The sequence below is a fragment of the Octopus bimaculoides genome, chromosome 29 (assembly GCF_046866305.1).
Source record: "Octopus bimaculoides isolate indiv1 chromosome 29, ASM4686630v1, whole genome shotgun sequence".
Lineage (NCBI taxonomy): Eukaryota > Metazoa > Mollusca > Cephalopoda > Octopoda > Octopodidae > Octopus > Octopus bimaculoides.
The window spans coordinates 4,167,683-4,188,323 of NC_142956.1; the positions used below are offsets into that span (position 1 = coordinate 4,167,683).

The following is a 20,641-nucleotide window of genomic DNA, read 5'->3' on the forward strand; positions in this document are numbered from 1 at the left end:
ACAAACCATATCATTGCGATATCTGTGGTAAATCATTCTCTGAAAGTACTACCTTAACAAAACACAAACGTATTCATACAGGAGAGAAGCCATATCACGGTGATATCTGTGGTAAAACATTCTCTCAAAATTATATCTTGAAGTCACACAAACGTATTCATACAGGAGAGAAGCCATATCATTGTGATATCTGTGGTAAATCATTCTCTCAAAGTAGTCAAATTACTACACACAAACGTATTCATACTGGAGAGAAGCCATATCATTGTGATGTCTGTGGTAAATCTTTCTCTGAAAACAACAAATTAACAAAACACAAATGTATTCATACAGGAGAGAAGCCATATCATTGTGATATCTGTGGTAAATCATTCTCTCAAAATCGTGCCTTATGTCACAGAAGCATGTTCATACAGAGAAGAAAGCAAAAGTGTAGATTTTATAATTTCTTGTTCGCTATATTTTCATATTCCAGTGGTTTATGCAATGGAAATTATGACTTCCTGCTCCTTTCTTCACCACTCATGCATTTACTTTCCATGATGTAAGGACCTCTATATCTAATTTCCTCCTCCTGATAACCCTACACATTATTCCTTCTTGAATATTGCATCCTGTAATTACAGCATATTTATTGTTTATTGTCTCTTAAATGCTGGTGATTTGAAAAAAATTCAGTAAAAAATAATTCATTTCAAAAGCAGGGTCCTGGCGCCGAAAGAACGATCCTGGGGCTGCTAGAACGTGTCTAGGGCAGAAAGAACGTGCCTGGGACCGCAAGAAGCTGCCTGGGGCCGCAGGTACATGCCCGGGGCCGTAAGTACGTGCCTGTGACCACAAGAACGTGTTCGAGACAATAATTACGTGCCCGCATTCGCAAGAATATGCCCGGCGCCGGAAAAACGTTCCCGAATCCGCAAGAACGTGTCCGGCGCTGCAACAACGTGACAGGGGACGAAATAACGTGCCTGGAACCGCAAAAACGTGCCCAGGTCTGCAAGAATGTGCCTGAGGCCACAAGAACGTAAGCACGTACCCGGCGTTGCAAGCACGTGCCCAGGGCGACAAGAACGTGCCTGGCGCCGAAAGAACGTACCTTGGGCCGCAAGAACGTGTCTAGGGCCGTAAGAATGTGCCTGGCTCCTCAAGTACGTGCCTGGAGCCGTATGTACGTGCCTGGGGCCACACGTACGTGGTTGGGGACGAAAGACGGGCTCGGGAACATAATCATGTGCCAGGCACAGCGAGTACTTGCGCGGCGCCGCAACAACGTGCCCTGCATCGCAACAACGTGCCCAGCTCAGTAACAACGTGCCCAGCTCCGCAACAACGTGTCCGGTACCAAAGGAACGTGCACAGCGCCACAAGAACGTGCCTGGAACCGAAAGAACGTGCCCAGGGCTGCAGAACGTACCTGGGGCCGCAAGAACGTTTCCGGCATCGGAAGCACGTGCCCAGCGCCGCAAAAACGTTCCCGAAACCGAACGAACCTGCCCGGCGTTGCAAGAACGTGTCTGGGGCCGCAATAACGTGCCTGGGACCACGAAAAGCTGCCTGGCGTGCAACAAGTTGCCCGGGGCAGTAAGTATACGCCTGGGGCCGCAAGTACATGCCCGGGGCCGGAGCTGCAGAACGAGCCCGGCGCCGCAATAACGTGACTAGGGACGCTATAACGTGCCGGGAACCGCAAGAAACTGCCAAGGGCTGCAAGACGTTGCCTGGCACCGCAAGAACGTGACTGGAACCACAAGAACGTGCCTGGCGTCGAAAGAACGGACCTTGGGCCGCAAGAACGTGTCTAGGGCCGTAAGAAGGTGCCAGGCTCCTCAAGTATATGCCTGGGGTCACACGTACGTGCTTGGGGACGAAAGAACGAGCCTGGGGCCGTAAGTACGTGACTGCGGCGGCAAAAACGAGCTCGGGAATGTAAGTATATGCCCGGCACAGTGAGAACGTGTGCGGCGCCGCAACAACGAGTCCGGGGCAGTAACTACGCACCTGGGGCCGCAAGTACATGCCCGGGGCCGTAAGTACGTGCCTGTAGCCACAAGAACGCGACCGGGACAATAATTACGTGGCCCCAGGCACATTGTTGCAGCCCTGGGCACGTTTTTGCGGTTCCAGGCACGTTATTTCGTCCCCAGTCACATTGTTGCGGCGCCGCACACGTTCTCGCTGTGCCGGGCACATACTTACGTCCCCGAGTCCGTTTTTGCCGCCGCAGTCACGTACTTACGGCCCCAGGCTCGTTCTTTCGTCCCCAAGCACGTACGTGTAACCCCAGGCACGTACATACGGCTACAGGCATGTACTTGAGGAGCCAGGCACCTTCTTACGGCCCCAGGTCCGTTCTTTCGCCGCCAGGCACGTTATTGCTGCCCCAGTCACGTTCTTGTGGCGCCAGGCAACGTCTTGCAGCCTTTGGCAGTTTCTTGCGGTTCCAGGCACGTTATAGTGCTTGGAACCCCAGTCCCCAGTCACGTTTGTGCGGTGCCGGAGTCGTTCTTGCGGCGCCGGGCGCGTTCTGTAGCTCTGGGCACGTCATTGCAGTTCCAGGCAGGTGCTTGCGGCGTCGGGCACGTAGTACGTGCCCCGGTCTCGTTCTTGTGGACCCAGGCACGTACTTACGGCCCCTGGCATGTACTTGCGGCCCCAGGCACGTACTTATTGCCCCGGGCAACTTGTTGCACGCCAGGCATCTTTTTGTGGTCCCAGGCACGTTCTTGCGGCGCTGGGCACGTTCTTGTGGCGCTGTGCACGTTGTTGCGGAGCTGTGCACGTTGTTGGGGAGCTGGTCACGTTGTTGCGGATCTCGGCACGTTGTTGCGGAGCCGCAGGCGTTCTCGCTGTGCCGGGCACATACTTGCGTTCCCGAGCCCGTTTTTACTGCCCCAGTCACGTACTTACGGCCCCAGGCTCGTTCTTTCGTCTCCAAGCACGTACGTGTGGCCCCAGACACGTACATACGGCTCCAGGCACGTACTTGAGGAGCCAGGCACGTTCTTGCTGCCCTGGGCACGTTGTTGTGGTTCCAGGACACGTTTGTCCGGCACTGGGCATATTCTTGCGAATGCGGGCACGTAATTATTGTTCCGATGGCGTTCTTGTGGCCACAGACACGTACTTACGGCACCGGGCGCGTAGTTACTGCCCCGGGTTCGTTGTTGCGACGCTGCACACGTTCTCCGCAACAACGTGCGCAGCTCCGCAACAACGCTCCCAGCTCCGCAACAAAGTGCCCGGTGCCAAAGGAACGTGCCCAGCTCCGCAAGAACGTGCACAGCTCCACAAGAACGTGCCTGAAACTGCAAGAACGTGCCCTGCGCCGAAAGAACATGTCCGGCGCCGCAGAAACGTTCCCGAAGCCGCAAGAACGTGACTGGTGACGCATTAACGCACCTGGGACCGCGAGAACGTGCCTAGGACTGCAAAAACTTGCCTGGGGCCGCAAGAACGTACCTGGCGTCGCAAGAACGTGCCCGGCACCGCAAGCACATGCACAGCGCCGAAAGAATGTGTCCGACGCCGCAAAAACGTTCACGAAGCCGCAAGAACGTGTCTGGCGCCGCAAAAACGTTCACGGAGCCGCAAGAACTTGACTGGGGACGAAATAACGTGCCTGGCTCCTCAAGTACGTGCCTGGAGCCGTATGTACGTGCCTGGGGCCACACGTACGTGTCCGGCATCAGAAGCACGTGTCCAGCGCCGCAAAAACGTTCCCGAAGCCACAAGAACCTGCCTGGCGCCGCAAGAACGTGACTGGGGACGCAATAACGTGCCTGGCGCCGAAAGAACAAGCCTTGGGCCGCTAGAACGTGCCTAGGGCCGCAAGAACGTGCATGGGACCACAAAAAGCTGCCTGGCGTGCAATAAGTTGCCCGGGGCCGTAAGTACGTGCCTGGGTCCACAAGAACGAAACCTGTGCACGTTCTTACGTGCCCGGCGCCGCAAGCACGTGCTTGGAACTGCAAGAACGTGCCCAGAGCTGCAGAAGGTGCCCGGCGCCGCAAGAAGGACACCGGCGGCGCAAGAACGTGACTGGGGACGCTATAACGTGCCGGGAACCGCAAGAAGCTGCCAAGGGCTGCAAAACATTGCCTGGCACCGTAAGAACGTGACTGGAACCACAACAACGTGCCTGGGGCCGTAAGAACGTGTCTAGGGTCGTAAGAATGTGCCTGGCTCCTCAAATACAAGCCTGTAGCCGTATGTACGTGCCTGGGGTCACACGTACGTGCTTGGGGGCGAAAGAACGAGCCTTGGGCCGTAAGTACGTGACTGCGGCGGCAAAAACGGGCTCGGGGACGTAAGCATGTGCCCGGCACAGCGAGAACGTGTGCGGAGACGCAACAACGAGCCCCCGGCAGTAACTACGCGCCTGGGGCCGCAAGTACATGCCAGGGTCCGTAAGTACGTGCCTGTGGCCACAAGAACGCGACCGGGACAATAATTACGTGCCCGCATGCGCAAGAATATGCCCAGCGCCGGAAAAACGTGTCCGGCGCCGCAAAAACGTTCCGGAACCCGCAAAAACGTGTCCAGGACTGCAACAATGTGCCTGGGGCCACAAGTACGTGCTTGGGGACGAAAGAACGAGCCTAGGGCCGTAAGTACGTGACTAAGGAGGTAAAAATGTGCTCGGGAACAGCGAGCATTCGCAAGAATATGCCCAGCGCCGGAAAAACGTGTCCGGCGCCGAAATAACGTGGCTGGAACCGCAAAAACGTGTCCAGAGCTGCAAGAATTTGCTTGGGGCCACAAGAACGTAGCTGGCGTCGCAAGAGCTTGCCCGGCGTCGCAAACACGTGCCCGGCGCCGAAAGAACTTGACTGGGGACGCAATAACGTGCCTGGAACCACAAGAACGTGCCCAGGGCGGCAAGAACGTGCCTGGTGCTGAAAGAACGTGCCTGGGGCCGCAAGAACGTGTCTAGGGCCGTAAGAACGTGCCTGGCTCCTCAAGTACGTGCCTGGAGCCGTATGTACGTTCCTGGGGTCGCACGTACGTGCTTGGGGACGAAAGAACGGGCCTGGGGCCGTACGTACGAGACTGGGGGTGCAAAAACGTGCTCGGGAACGTAAGTATGTGCCCGGCACAGCGAGAACGTGTGCGGTGCCGCAACAACGTGCCCAACTCCTCAACAACGTGCCCAGCTCCGCAAAAACGTGCCCAGCTCCGAAACAACGTGCCCGGCGCCAAAGGAAAGTGCCCAACTCCGCAAGAACGTGCACAGCGCCGCAAGAACGTGCCTGGAACCGCAAGAACGTGCCTGGGGCCGCAAGAACGTGTCCGGCATCAGAAGCACGTGCCCGGCGCCGCAAAAACGTTCCCGAAACCGCAAGAACGTGACTGGTGATGCATTAACGCACCTGGAACGGCAAGAACGTGCCCAGGACCGCAAAAACTTACCTGGCGCCGCAAGAATGTGCCCGTCACCGCAAGCACATGCACAGCGTCGAAAGAATGTGTCCGGCGCCGCAAAAACGTGACTTGGGATGAAATAACGTGCCTGGAACCGCAAAAACGTGCCCAGGGCTGCAAGAATGTGCCAGGGGCCACAAGAACTTAGCTGGCGTCGCAAGATCGTGCCCGGCGTCACAAGCACGTGCCCGGCGACGCAAGCACGTGCCCAGCGCCGAAAGATCTTGACTGGGGACGCAATAACTTGCGCAGGGCTCTAAGACGTTGCCTAGAACCACAAGAACGTGCCTGGCGCCGAAAGAACGGACCTGGAGCCGCAAGAACGTGTCTAGAGCCGTAAGAAGGTGCCTGGCTCCTCAAGTACGTGCCATGAGCCGTATGTACGCGCCTGGGGCCACACGTACGTTCTTGGGGACGAAAGAACGTGCCTGGGGCCGTAAGTACGTGACTGGGGCGGCGAAAACTGGTTCGGGAGCGTAAATATGTGCCCGGCACAGCGAGAACGTGTGCGGTGCCGTAACATCGTGCCCGGCCCCGCAACAACGTGCCTGGCGCCAAAGGAACGTGCCTAGCTCCGCAAGAACGTGCCCACCGCCACAAGAACATTCCTGGAACCGCAATAACGTGCCCAGGGCTGCAGAACGTGCCTGGGGCCGCAAAAACGTGTCCGGCTTCGGAAGGACGTGCCCAGCGTCGAAAGAACGTGTCCGGCGCCGCAAGAACGTGTCCGGCATCGGAAGGACGTGCCCAGCGTCGAAAGAACGTATCCGGTGCCGCAAAAACGTTCCCGAAGCCGCAAGAACCTGCCCGGCGCTGCAAGAACGTGCCTCGGTACGCAAGAAGGTCCTGGCCCCGAAAGAACGATCCTGGGGCCGCTAGAACGTGTCTAGGGCTGCAAGAACGTGCCTGGGACCACAGAAAGCTGCCTGACGCGCAACAAGTTGCCCGGGGCAGTTAGTACGCGCCTGGGGCGGCAAGTACATGCCTGGCCCACAAGAACAAGACCGGGGCACGTACTTACGTTCCCGCATTCGCAAGAACATGCCCGGCGCCGCAAAAACGTTCCCGAAGCCGCAAGAACGACTCCGGCGACGCAAAAACGTGACTGGGGTCGCTATAACGTGCCTAGAACCGCAAGAAACTGCTAAGGGTTGCAAGACGTTGCCTGGTGCCGCAAGAACGTGACTGGGGAGGCAATAACGTGCCTGGAACCACAGGAACGTGCCCAAGGCTGCAAAACGTGCCTGGGGACGCAAGAACGAACCAGGCGTCGCAAGTTCGTGCACGGCACCGAATGCACGTGCCTGGAGCTGCAAGAACGTGCCCGGCGTCCCAAGCACGTGCCCGGCGCCGAAATAACGTATCCGAGAACGTTTTTACGGCGCCGGACACGTTCTTTCGGCGCCGGGCACGTTCTTGCCGCCCCAGGCACGGTCTTTCAGCCCTGGGAGCGTTCTGGCGGTTCCAGGCACGTGCTTTCGGCGCCGTGTATGTTCTTGAGGTGCCGGACACGTTCTTGCGGGGCCGATCACGTTCTTGCGGCGCTGGGCACGTTGCTGTGGCGCTGGGCACGTTCTTGCGTTGCTGGGTACGTTCTTGCGGCGCCAGGCACATACTAACGTCCCCGAATCCGTTTTTGCCGCCCCATTCACGTGCTTACGGTCCCAGGCTCGTTCATGCGGCCCCAAGCACGTACTTATGACTCCAGGCGCGTACATACGGCCCCAGGCACGTACTTGTGGAGCCAGGGATGTTATTGCGGCCCTAGGCACGTTCTTGCGACCCAGGCTCGTTCTTTCGGCGCCAGGCACGTTCTTGGGTCAGTGGGCACGTTCTTGCGGTTCCATCACGTTATTGCGTCCCCATTCACGTTCTTGCGGCTTCGGGAACGTTTTTGCGGGGCCGGACACGTTCTTTCGTCGCCGGGCATATTCTAGCGGCCCCAGGGTCATTCTTTCGGCGCCAGACACCTTCTTGCCGCCCTGGGCACTTTCTTGCGGTTCCAGACACGTTATTGCGTCCCCATTCACGTTCTTTTGGCGCCAGACACGTTCTTGCTGTGCCGGGCATATACTTACGTTCCTGAGCCCGTTTTTGCCACCCCAGTCACGTACTTACGGCCCCAGGCTCGTTGTTTCGTCCCCTAGCACGTACATACGGCCTCAGGCACGTACTTGAGGAGCTAGGTCCGTTTTTACGGCTCTAGACACGTTCTTACATTTTTTTCTTCATATTCGTTCCCAGCAAGTTGTTTTACACCTATCAGACTATTTTTTTTTCACTTTTGTCACCGGGTCAAATGCTTTTTGTTTGACCTTTGAGTCTACTGTTTTCACAAAATTCAATAAATTGTTGGGGATTAAAAGAATCCGTACGACTTATCATCATCCACAGTCTAACGGCATGGTAGAGAGATTTCAAAGACAACCAAAATCTTCATTAAGAACTTACTCTGATTCTAGCAGTTGGTTAGAAGCTTTACCAGTGGTATTGTTAGGAATTATAAGTGCTGTTAAAGAAAATATACAATATTCTCCTGCTGAACTCTTTTACGGAACAACATTAACTCTACCTGGTCAATTTGTTTTCTACTGAGCCAAATTTCGATTATTTTATGTGAAAAAGTAGTTTACCACTGGTTCATCATAGTGCAAAAAACCTAATTAAGATTGAGCAAAAACTGAATTAGTGTTAAAGCATCAAATTGGCCATGAGTGAGTAAAAGTTGACCTTAAGAATATTATTCACACATTGGCATGTGTAACTGATATCAATCTGACGACTGATGTATGTGCTTGAATGTCTGCACAAAACTGTGTTTATGTCTCCTTCCTTCTCTCTTGAGGACTATCGGTGATGCTCCTGGTTAATATCTAAATGTAAATGCTTCACCCAAATGTGTTTTCGTATCATGAAAACTGTTTCTAATGGGAAATTCCTTACATGTCTACATAACACGTAAACCTTTGTAATTGCAAGCAGAAAATGAAACATGTCATGGAGAATAAATAATACCAAAAGCATTTCTATTTTCCTGTTATATATACACATATATACACACAGTATATCCCTTTGTCTCCATTAATATTCACAGGCGTCGTTTACCTGCATTGCACATTGTAACCATGTCTAGGTTCCTTCACATGTACAGACATACTGTACGACCTTTGTGAATGAAGGGCTGTTTGAAGTGGTGTCTTCGGTTTCCAGTTCTCCATAGAACCATCTTAGGTCTGTCTCTTTTGTCGAAAGATTGGGAGATTTATTACTTGACTTGCAACAAATGGAAGTTGGCAGCCGAAAGGGAACCTGACCACAGAAACCTCTGCCCCAACATCCTCGTCTGACCCTTACGGCATTGTAAAGTAGAAGTTCAAAAACAATTGTACATGTGTGTGTGTGTGTGTTTATAGCCAATATTAATTATGACTCCTCACAAATGTAACAAAATTGGTGTCAAGACACATTGTCAGATTAAACATTTTGAAACATAAATTCAAAATTTGTAAGAAATTATTTGTATTAAAAATATCACAGCTGTAAGTTATCTCAAGAACGTAGATATAGATGGAGATATAATGCAGGGAAGCTGTTATCAACAACTGTTGTTTTCATCATCATCATCATCATTTTAATGCCACTTTTTATCAGCTGTTAAGGTACAGCGTTTGGTAAATTCCATAAAAATTTTTTATTTATATACTCTTTACTCTTTTACTTGTTTCAGTCATTTGACTGCGGCCATGCTGGAGCACCGCCTTTAGTCGAGCAAATCGACCCCAGGACTTATTCTTTGTAAGCCTAGTACTTATTCTATCGGTCTCTTTTTGCCAAACCGCTAAGTTACAGGGACATAAACACACCAGCATCGGTTGTCAAGCGAAGTTGGGGGGACAAATACAGACACACAAACACATACACGCATACATATATATATATATATATATATATGACAGGCTTCTTTCAGTTTCCGTCTACCAAATCCACTCACAAGGCTTTGGTCAGCCCGAGGCTATAGTAGAAGACACTTACCCAAGGTGCCACGCAGTGGGAATGAACCCGGAACCATGTGGTTGGTAAGCAAGCTACTTACCACACAGCCACTCCTGCGCCTATATTTATTTTTGTAGGTGAAAATTGAAAGAAGCATAAAATGAAAGAGAGAAGAAATGGACATGGATGCATGTATGTGTTGATGGGGGTGGGGTGCGAGACAGAAAATGTGTGTGAGAGAGAGAGAGAGAGAGAGAGAGAGAAAGAGAGAGAAAGAGAGAGATAGAGAGAGAGATAGAGAGAGAGAGATAGAGATAGAGATAGAGAGAGAGAGAGAGAGAGAGAGAGAGAGAGAGAGGTGTTGCTCTGTGTGCATGAAATATGTTTTTTAAAATTTTCCAAAATTTACTCAAATTAATCAGCATTAATTTCTAAAATGAAACTACCAACAATATTATTTGATGGACGAACTTTCCAATTTATTTGCATAATTTTTCCACAAATAATTCCTGTTGTTTCCGTTGCTGCTGGGAATACAAGTATTTCACCACCAGCTTCAAAATATTCCATTAAGGATTTCATTCTGCCCCTTGAGTGAGTCGGCTTCTCAAGAGATTGCTTCTGTGCACTGAAAGATTCCGACAGCCTTTCAAAACAATTCTATGGGCTTACTGTTATAAAAGGAATGTCTTGGAATCCAAAATGTGTTTTTATTTTCAGACACCAAACAATGGAAGGCATTTGATCGTGGGTCTCTGTTGGTGAAGATAGACCTTGGACTTAATAAGAACAGCAACTACACAGAGATTCATTTTTTGTCTAACAATAGACATTCAAGGGCATTAAAACACTGGGATTCTTCAAGGGCTGCTTTTATTGTTTCCGCTGTACGTTTCTTTGGATCACAACTTGTGAACCATTTGTACAGCATCTGATAGCTCTGTTCCACAATGTCATTACTATTGTCACGCTTGATAATTTCCAGCTCAGAAGTTTTAATGTCCAAGAAAATACCTGCAAAAGATATAAGAAATAATTGCAACAACATTAAAAATAATATGAAAGACGTGTACTGTAGGTTGTTATAATTGTTGTTGTTGGCACTTCCGTCGCTTACGACATCGAGGGTTCCAGTCGATCCAATCAACGGAACAGCCTGCTCGTGAAATTAACGTGCAAGTGGCTGAGCACTCCACAGACACGTGTACCCTTAACGTAGTTCTCGGGGATATTCAGCGTGACACAATGTGACAAGGCTGACCCTTTGAATTACAGGTACAACAGAAACAGGAAGAAAGAGTGAGAGAGAAAGTTGTGGTGAAAGAGTACAGCAGGGTTCGCCACCATCCCCTGCCGGAGCCTCATGGAGCTTTAGGTGTTTTCGCTCAATAAACACTCACAATGCCCGGTCTGGGAATCGAAACCGCGATCCTATGACCGTGAGCCTGCTGCCCTAACCACTGGGCCATTGCACCTCCACGGTTGTTATAAATATAACCAAGAAACTACAACTATTGAGAATTAAAGAAATGGTTAAGAAACATGAAAAATATAAGACATTGTTTTCTATTTCTAAGGATGATGACAAAAATAAGAGAAGTTGAATCATGAGGTTAGTAGCCCACGCTCTTGACCACTACGCCATATGTCCATGTTTTGTTAATTTATCCATTTTATCAGCCATTCTAACCTCAATTTTATTGAATTTCATTTATAGCTTTAATAGAATTACTTCACAGTTAACATTTCAAATGGAAATTAAGAATGGAACCTGTTCTCAGTCATTCTGACAAACAAAAGCTCAGCTGATGGTAACATTCACAGAAACCAATAAGTAATGTTATTTTAGACTCACCAACTTTCCACCATTCACCATTTAACCGATGTGCCACCTTCAGGAGATCTTTCTCCTCCAGTTTTTGAGAATCTGAAATAAATACCTGCATTTTTTACACTTTACAGTAAATTTTTTTTAATGTTTATTAATAACATAATAATAGGCGTAGGAGTGGCTGTGTGGTAAGTAGCTTGCTTACCAACCACATAGTTCCGGGTTCAGTCCCACTGTGTGGCACCTTGGGCAAGTGTCTTCTACTATAGCCTCGGGCCAACCAAAGCCTTGTGAGTGGATTTGGTAGACGGAAACTGAAAGAAGCCTGTCATATATATATATATATATGTATATATATAAAACAATTTGAAAAACCTACACGACTAGGTGAAAAGCGCTTCATTTAATATGTGACATTAATAAAAATCTGTAAATGTACAAACATCCAGGTTTCTGAGTACCTTAATTTTATATATATATATATATATATGCATGTGTGTGTGTATGTTTGTGTGTCTGTCTGTCCCCCAACATCGCTTGACAACTGATGCCGGCGTGTTTATGTCCCCGTAACTTAGTGGTTCGGCAAAAGAGACCGATAGAATAAGTACTGGGCTTCCAAAGAATAAGTCCTGGGGTTGATTTGCTCGACTAAAGGCGGTGCTCCAGCATGGCTGCAGTCAAATGACTGAAACAAGTAAAGGAATAAAGAATAAAACATATTTTATTATTATTATTAGATATTCTTATCACCAAGGTTACCGTTACGGTTTTGCCCAATATTTTTATACGTTTTACAATGGTACCATACAAGAGCTCAATATTCAGAATTACTTTTCAGTTAACCATTCAATTTAAATGTAGGAATGGAACCTGTTCTCAATCATTATGATATGCAAAAAAGATCAGGTAATGGTAAAATTTATAGAAACCAAAGAGGTGTCGTTATTTTATACAAACCAACTGGTTCTGCTTCTGTCTGGACTTCCTTTTCCATGAACTTTGGATTCACTGAAATAAATACTTTGGAGTTTTACACATTGTTGTATGATTACTTTATCTTTATTAACAATCTGTATTTCATTATTTTTGAGTATATAAGCAGTGCAATGACACACTACCTGCAACTTCAATACCAAATATCTGTAGAGTGTCTATTTGTTGTTGTTGTTTTTGTTGGCACTCCGTCGAGGGTTCCACTTGAACCGATCAACGGAACAGCCTGCTCGTGAAATTAATGTGCAAGTGGCTGAGCACTCCACAGACACGTGTACCCTTAACGTAGTTCTCGAGGATATTCAGCCTGACACAGTGTGACAAGGCTGACCCTTTGAATTACAGGTACAACAGAAACGGTTAGAAAGAGTGAGAGAAAGTTGTGGTGAAAGAGTACAGCAGATTATATAGACGCTATGTAGAGGCGCAATGACCCAGTGGTTAGGGCAGCAGACTCGCGGTCATAGGATCACGGTTTTGATTCCCAGACCAGGCGTTGTGAGTGTTTATTGAGTGAAAACACCTAAAGCCCCACGAGGCACCAGCAGGGGATGGTGGCGAACCCTGCTGTACTCTTCCACCACAACTTTCTCTCACTCTTTCTTCCTGTTTCTGTTGTGCCTGTAATTCAAAGGGTCAGCCTTGTCACACTCTGTGTCACGCTGAATATCCCCGAGAACTACGTTAAGGGTACACGTATCTGTGGAGTGCTCAGCCACTTGCATGTTAATCTCACGAGCAGGCTGTTCTGTTGATCGAATCAACTGGGAACCCTCAACGTCGTAAGCGATGGAGTGCCAACACAATTTACAGCTAACCTTTCAAATAGAAATTATGAACGGAATCTATTTTCAAGTATTCAAAACAAAATGGCTGCGGTGAAGGTAAAAGTTACACAAAGCAATTCGGTACTACCATTTTATACTCACCAAATGGTTCTACCACCGTCTGGACCCCCTTCTCTTTAAACTTTGGACTCTCTGAAATAAGACAAATATTTCCAAGCTTTAAATTCAAATTTTTCTTATTTGTGTCAAAATAACACTTTTTTTTTTTGTCTTTGGTCAGTAAATGTTATTTTCTATTTGATTCAAATTAGAAATCAAACGAAATGGCTACTATTCCTTTCAAACTTTGTCTTTCTGACCGGGACATAAACGATTTGAAACTGACCAATTGACCAATTTACCTCTGAGACAGATTCAAAAGCAGAAATATCGTATTCTGCTCTAAAACCACAAATTTGTTTATCAATTGCCTGACCATAACCACTTGAACATGTCCCTTCATGGCTGACAATATGTACATCTCTGATCATGAGCAGGAGTAGTGAGGGAGCATCATAGCTATGTGTTAAGAGGGAATTTGGGGATTTTTAAAAAAATAAATATAACAGGAGTGGCTGTGTGGTAAGTAGCTTGCTTACTAACCACATGGTTCTGGGTTCAGTCCCACTGGGTGGCACCTTGGGCAAGTGTCTTCTACTATAGCCTCGGGCCGACCAAAGCCTTGTGAGTGGATTTGGTAGACGGAAACTGAAAGAAGCCCGTCGTATATATGTGTTTGTACCCCAACTTCGCTTGACAACCGTTGCTGGTGTGTTTATGTCCCCGTAACTTAGCAGTTCGGCAAAAAGAGAACAAGAGAATAAGTACTAGGCTTCCAAAGAATAAGTCCTGGGGTTGTTCTGCTCGACTAAAGGCAGTGCCCCAGCATGGCTACAGTCAAATGACTGAAACAAGTAAAAGAGTAAAAGCAAAATTTGAAGCAAATATTAGCCATTTTCCATACATTCTCGGGTTAAGCAGACAGGAAATAACAGTTACTACCCCGGGTAACAAGTATTTCATTATTGTGAAACTTTCTTATCATCAATGGTTAAATGCTGGGATTGTGTAACAGCTCAGCCTTTAGATCCACAACTAAGAAGACTAACCTTCCTAAACCTCCCCACTTTGGTCCCTTAGTTTTGTCTGTTTCTTATATCTGTCTACTCTATACTTCACTAACAAACATTCTTCTCCTCTTCAGCTTAGTTTCATTGTCAACTGAGTCAGTCATTGAGGATCCGAGCCAAATATATAAATACATGATGCACCAGTTCAGCAAGGATAAACACACCCTTGCTCTCTTTGTTAAACACTGCAGCTGGTAATCTTGCTGCACCACAGTTCACCAGAATATTATCTGAGTCAAGAAACATCTGAAGACTCCTTAATAAAGAAGTTTTCTCTTCAGGTGTGTAATGGTTAGATTTATACGGATGGAACAGCAGTAAGTGGTGCCATGGGCCAAAAAAGTCTCCAACTTCTTGCCAAATGCAGGCCCAGGGGCAGATAAACTGCATTTCAAAGCATTTTGGCAGCGTTAAAGCCCGTAACTCAAGTCTCCGGCCGCTTTCCTCCAAATTTGCAACAAACATTATTCAGGCTCCTCAAATTGCTGACTAAAAAAATTTCCGACGCCAACTACGGGCCCCCACCACAAAATGCAGATTAATCAGATTTGAGTATACTGCACTGGGTTTTATTGTTGTTTTAAGCCATTTTCTGCAGATAAAATATTGACAGTATTAATGCGTTATAAGTAGTGTATAATATTTCATGAAAACATTTTTGTCCAATTTGGCAGAGAAAACGAGAAAAACATTAAAATTTTTGCCTGTTACCCACTGGGCCATGTGCATGTGTGTCTGTGTGTCTGTGCGGCTGGGTAAATGCATACATGAGTATGTGTGTGCGGTGTGTATGTACTTGTGTGTCCGCGGCTTGGTAAAAGCACAACAAACCCAGTCATCCATTCTCCAGAAGTGCTCTGTTGATGTTTCACGTTTCCAATCCTGTACAACGCAGCATGACCCGACAGCATGACCCGACAGCATGGCCCGACAGCATGGCCCGACAGCATGGCCCGGCAGCATGGCCCGGCAGCATGACCCGACAGCATGGCCCGACAGCATGGCCTGGCAGCATGGCCCGACAGCATGTCTGCTTTCTATGTCATCCATATCTGAACCATATAATGCAAAATGTCCATACGAGAAAAATTAACTGTTGTGAATTACAGTCATTCGAGTTTGACTGTGTGACCATTTCTGGAAGCTACGCTTGTCACCTACAATTAGTCCTCCTTGTGTCCCCCCCCCCCCCGTTTAGTTGGACGAGTAAATACAGTGTGTCCCAGATTTAATTATGAACTGAGTGAAGTCAGACGCATTTTTTAAAGTCGCTTTTATTTATGTTTATCTTGTTTAAAATGTGTTAAAAATGTACAAATTTTGAATTCTGTTTATAATTTTATAATTCTTATAATTTTGTTTTATAATTTTGGTTTCATTCCTGTTGGACCCCACAACAGTGTTTTGCAATTTGGCAGCAATCCCTTTCTTTACCTCCATTCTCAAGATTGAGCAACGTATTACTTGCCCCAATAAGAAACCGTCAATGGGCTTGCGAAGACCTATTGGGGCAAGCAAAAGCGAAACCGTCAATGGCACCTGTGCCCAGCATCGCCTTCCTGGCACTTGTGCCAGATACCACATGTAAAGACATTCGAGCGAGATCGTTGCCAGTGCTGCCAAACTGGCTCCTGTGCAGGTGGCATGTAAAATACACCATTCTGAGCGTGGCCATTGCCAGTACGGCCTGACTGGCCTTCGTGCCGGTGGCACGTAAAAGCACCCACTACACTCTCTGAGTGGTTGGCATTAGGAAGGGCATCCAGCTGTAGAATCTCTGGTTTCACTAGTCCTCAGTCAAATCGTCCAACCCATGCTAGCATGGAAAACGGACGTTAAACGACGATGATGATGATTACGACAGACATCTGACTACATAACAGCAACAACAAAATATCAGAAAACTTATGGAAGATCTTTATAGAAAAACAAACAACTTTCTTATTAACTCACAAGTTTACATCTAAACAAAAATAAATTTTAGTTCCCTCTTCCAAAAGACAATATTAACTTTACTTTGACTTCTAATTTATCCATGTTAACCTTGATCTTATAAATTGTCAGTAATATTTTTAATGCAGTAAGTTTACATCTAACCAATCAAATGGAAATTAAAAATGGGATGTGTTCTCCACCATTCTAATAAACAAAATAGCTCAGGTGAAGGTAAAATGTATAGAAATCAATTAAGAGCTGTTCTTTTATACTCACCAACTGTCCTTGTCACAGTCCGCACTTCAATCTTTTCCACCTTTGCAGTCTCTGAAATATGTGTTTATAAGTTTTATACTTTATAGCAAAGATTTTTTTATATCTATTAATAGGCGTAGGAGTGGCTGTGTGGTAAGTAGCTTGCTTACCAACCACATGGTTCCGGGTTCAGTCCCACTGCGTGGCACCTTGGGCAAGTGTCTTCTACTATAGTCTCGGGCCAACCAAAGCCTTGCGAGTGGATTTGGTAGACGGAAACTGAAAGAAGCCCGTCGTATATATATGTATATATATGTAGGTGTATGTATATTTTTGCATGTCTGTGTTTGTCCCCCCCAACATCGCTTGACAACCGATGCTGGTGTGTTTACGTCCCCGTAACTTAGCGGTTCGGCAAAAAGAGACCGATAGAATAAGTACTAGGCTTCCAAAGAATAAGTCCTGGGGTCGATTTGCTCGACTAAAAGCAGTGCTCCAGCATGGCCAAAGTCAAATGACTGAAACAAGTAAAAGAGTAAAAAAAAAAAAAGAGATTCTATATTTCATCATTGTGAGACATTCGTAACATCAACCAGCGATCATTATGGTTTTGGTCAATATTCGTATACTTCAACAGTGGTTCCATGTCATCGCCCAGTATTTAGGTCCTAAACAAAATTCATTGACCTTCCTAAACCTCTTCTCTCTACCACAACAACATACACAGTCTAACAATGTAGCAATTATCACATTTAATTATCACTCAACATCAGATTGAATGTTAGTTGTGCTGTTTCTTTTCTTGTAACTGTGCCAAATCTTTTACATGGCATTCTTCTCAAAGCTCTAGACTTCGCTAACGACCTGCTTAATTCCAATATCAACCAAGTAATTCATCAAAGATCTAAACACAAGCAGATGTGACACCACTTTAAGAAAGATAAACATACTCCTGATCTCTCTGTTAAAAGTTGCTTCTGATAATCATTAATTTTAACAATCCACTCTACCAGAATGTCATCGTATCCAGGACATATTTGAAGGTTCCAGGATCCGATTCGATCATAACAATCAAGTGAGAACCAAAACCAAAAGTTGGGAGACAAACAAAACTGTGCCTCTGTTGGCTTTAATATCTGTGGTATGACGTCAGCAACTGGGGAGCTGACCGCTGACCGGAACCGTGAACTGACTGCTGACCGGAACCGTGAACTGACTGGAACAGCGAGCTGACCGGAAGAGGAAGAAGGACAGAGGGAGCTTCCATCGGGATTTCGTGCCCTTTTCGAACAGGGTTGTTGTGACAAGAGGACGTGCCAAGCGATCGTCTAGGTGTTGGGAGAAGCAGCTGCTATTTCTAGCATTCTTCGGGTCGGGCCAGCCGCGAGGATCGGATTCCGCAGGACAGACTCGAGCAAAGGAAGTCAAACCGAGGTAATCCGGTTACTTCTACTCGCATGCATACACCACAAAAACCAACAAGGGGTTGTGTGTTAAAGTCTCTCAAACTGGGAACACATAGTTTTACTCCCTTGAAATCTGCTGAATTTAATACTTTACCAAAGACGGCAATGATGTCCTTGTAAGTACACAATTTATCCTCCATTCGTTTTGTTGCAGACTACAACCCCGTTGAAATGTAACAAGTTCCTTACTTGGATGAAGACAATGTTTAGTGGATGTTGTTGTTGTTGGCACTCCGTCGGTTACGACAACGAGGGTTCCAGTTGATCGGATCAACGGAACAGCCTGCTCGTGAAATTAACGTGCAAGTGGCTGAGCACTCCACAGACACGTGTACCCTTAACGTAGTTCTCGGGGAGATTCAGCGTGACACAGTGTGACAAGGCTGACCCTTTTGAATTACAGGCACAACAGAAACAGGAAGTAAGAATGAGAGAAAGTTGTGGTGGAAGAGTACAGCAGGGTTCGCCACCATGCCCTGCCGGAGCCTCGTGGAGCTTTAGGTGTTTTCTCTCAATAAACACTCACAACGTTCAGTCTGGGAATCGAAACCGTGATCCTATGACCGCGAGTCCGCTGCCCTAACCACTGGACCATTGCACCTCCACTTAGTGGATGTAGTGATAGATATACTATCACAGAGAAGCGACACGAGGAACACCTTTTGAGATAAATCTGCCAGATCATACTGACCTGGGTCTTACACAACATGAAGTACATTATTCTACACAATAGAGTCAATGAGACAAGCAGGACACACAGACAGATCATCAAAGAGGATTCTTACCAACTTCACTTTTGCTTGTTACAGGTTTCCGACACCTCAGACATCGTTTAAGTGGAACGACTGAACATTGCTTACATGTCAAAAGATGTTCACACGGATGGTATTTCATTGTTGCTGCCGTATTTCTGCACCGCAAACATCTGTGCAACAAAATACAAACATATCAAACCGATAATATTCATTTATAACAAATAGTGCCGCTGGACTGGCTCCCGTGCAGGTGGCACGTAAAATACACCTTTTTGAGCATGGCCGTCGCCAGTACCATGTGACTGGCCCTTGTGGTGGTGGCACGTAAAAGCACCCAGTACACTCTCGGAGTGGTTGGCATTCTGATCTGGCAGAGTTTCTACAGCTGGATGCCCTTCCTAACGCCAACCACTCCGAGAGTGTATTGGGTGCTTTTACGTGCCACCTGCACAGGAGCCAGTCCAGGGGCACTGGCAACAACCTCACTCAAATATTTTTTCACATGCCAGTAAGGCGACGCTGGTAACGATCACGCTCGAATGGTGCTTTTTACGTGCCACCAGCACGGAAGCCAGTCAGCTGCTCTGGCAATGGTCACGCTCGGATGGTGCTCTTAGCACTCCACTAGCACAGATGCCAGTCATCGAATTTGATTTCGATTTCACTTGCCTCAACAGGTCTTCACAAGCAGAGTTTAGTGCCCAACGAAAGAAAGGTACGCCTAAGTGGGCGGGTTACACCCCTGGCATAGGCCACGGGTTATGGTCTCACTTGGCTTGCCGGGTTTTCTCAAGCACAGCATATTTCCAAAGGTCTCGGTCACTAATCATTGCTTTGGTGAGGCCCAATGTTCAAAGGCTGTGCTTCACCACCTCATCCCAGGTCTTCCTGGGCCTACCTCTTCCACAGGTTCCCTCAACTGCTAGGGTGTGGCACTTTTTCACACACACACATATATATTATATATATATACATATATATATATGAATAATAATAATAAATGGAGCAAAACGCATATAAATAAAACTTCCTTTAATTCCTACACATGTTTCAAAATATATGAGAGAGCTCTTCTACAAAGAAGTAAGAGCTGCTGGAATTCCTCATATATTCCTCTTCAAGGGAATCCACAAATAAACATATGAAAGCAAGACAAATACGAAATGATGAGGTAACTTACGAGCTAAGATGCTACATGGTCAGTGACCGTTAGAAACGTTTGTTTACATAGAGATATAAAGGGATCAATGATATTATTCCATGGGCTTTAGGAATAAGAACCCTTGTTTACATAGAGATATAAAGGGAGGGGGTTGTAAACGTGATGCTAAAGGTTTAAATTAAATGAATGATTGAAATGTGGGGAGGAAAATTGCCGAGTCTAAAAATGGAGTAAGGGAGAGAACTACGGGAAAACCTCAAATTAAACATATACTATATAAGGAAAACGAATTACATATTTATATGAAGTGAAGAAAGTGAATAAAAATAAAACATCATAGCCTATTATATGGATATTAACGTTAGTTAATGGTAAAACAGGGTTCAGGATATTTATTGGAGAAGTAATCATGATAATAATATTCACGTTTACAAGAAGAATAGAAATACTTATTTGAAGTCACCGGGGTACGATCAACAGCCTGTGTGGCATTACTAAGAAGAAATAACTTAGCTAACTGCAGAAGGGGAAAATAAAGCACTAGTAGTGAATGAGGCAGAAGTATATATCTATATATATATATATACACACATACACACACATATACACACCTTCACATACACATATGCACACCTATACATACATTCCTGTATATATACATACATGCACATACACACACACACACACCCACACACGCTTACATACACACATATGCATACATACATATACATACATATGTGTTTTGTTTAAGATTATAAAAATATTAAGATTAATAACATACTGATTTGAAGCGAAGAATATAAACATGATAAATGAAACACCATTACCCTGTGATATGTTAATATACTTATGTTAGCACTATTCAATGGA

General features: G+C 46.5%; 1 protein-coding gene across 34 annotated transcripts in view; it reads right to left on the reverse strand.

Moving 5' to 3' along the window:
• Positions 1–9,871: 9,871 nt before the first annotated feature.
• The window catches only part of LOC149130303 (uncharacterized), a 42,879-nt gene continuing 32,109 nt past the window's right edge, over positions 9,872–20,641 (reverse strand). For 30 of the 34 annotated variants that reach the window (XM_089345273.1, XM_089345276.1, XM_089345255.1 and 27 more), the window contains 6 exons: positions 18,640–18,779; positions 16,410–16,460; positions 13,171–13,221; positions 12,206–12,256; positions 11,270–11,341; positions 9,872–10,428 (listed from right to left, as the gene is read on the reverse strand). In XM_089345273.1, coding sequence (XP_089201399.1) covers positions 10,223–10,428; positions 11,270–11,341; positions 12,206–12,256; positions 13,171–13,221; positions 16,410–16,460; positions 18,640–18,779 — 571 coding nt within the window. In that variant the 3' untranslated portion in view covers positions 9,872–10,222. Of the gene's footprint in view, positions 10,429–11,269; positions 11,355–12,205; positions 12,257–13,170; positions 13,222–16,409; positions 16,461–18,639; positions 18,780–20,641 lie in introns of all 34 variants that reach the window. The other 4 variants (XM_089345259.1, XM_089345258.1, XM_089345257.1 and 1 more) reach the window with 2 other exon arrangements.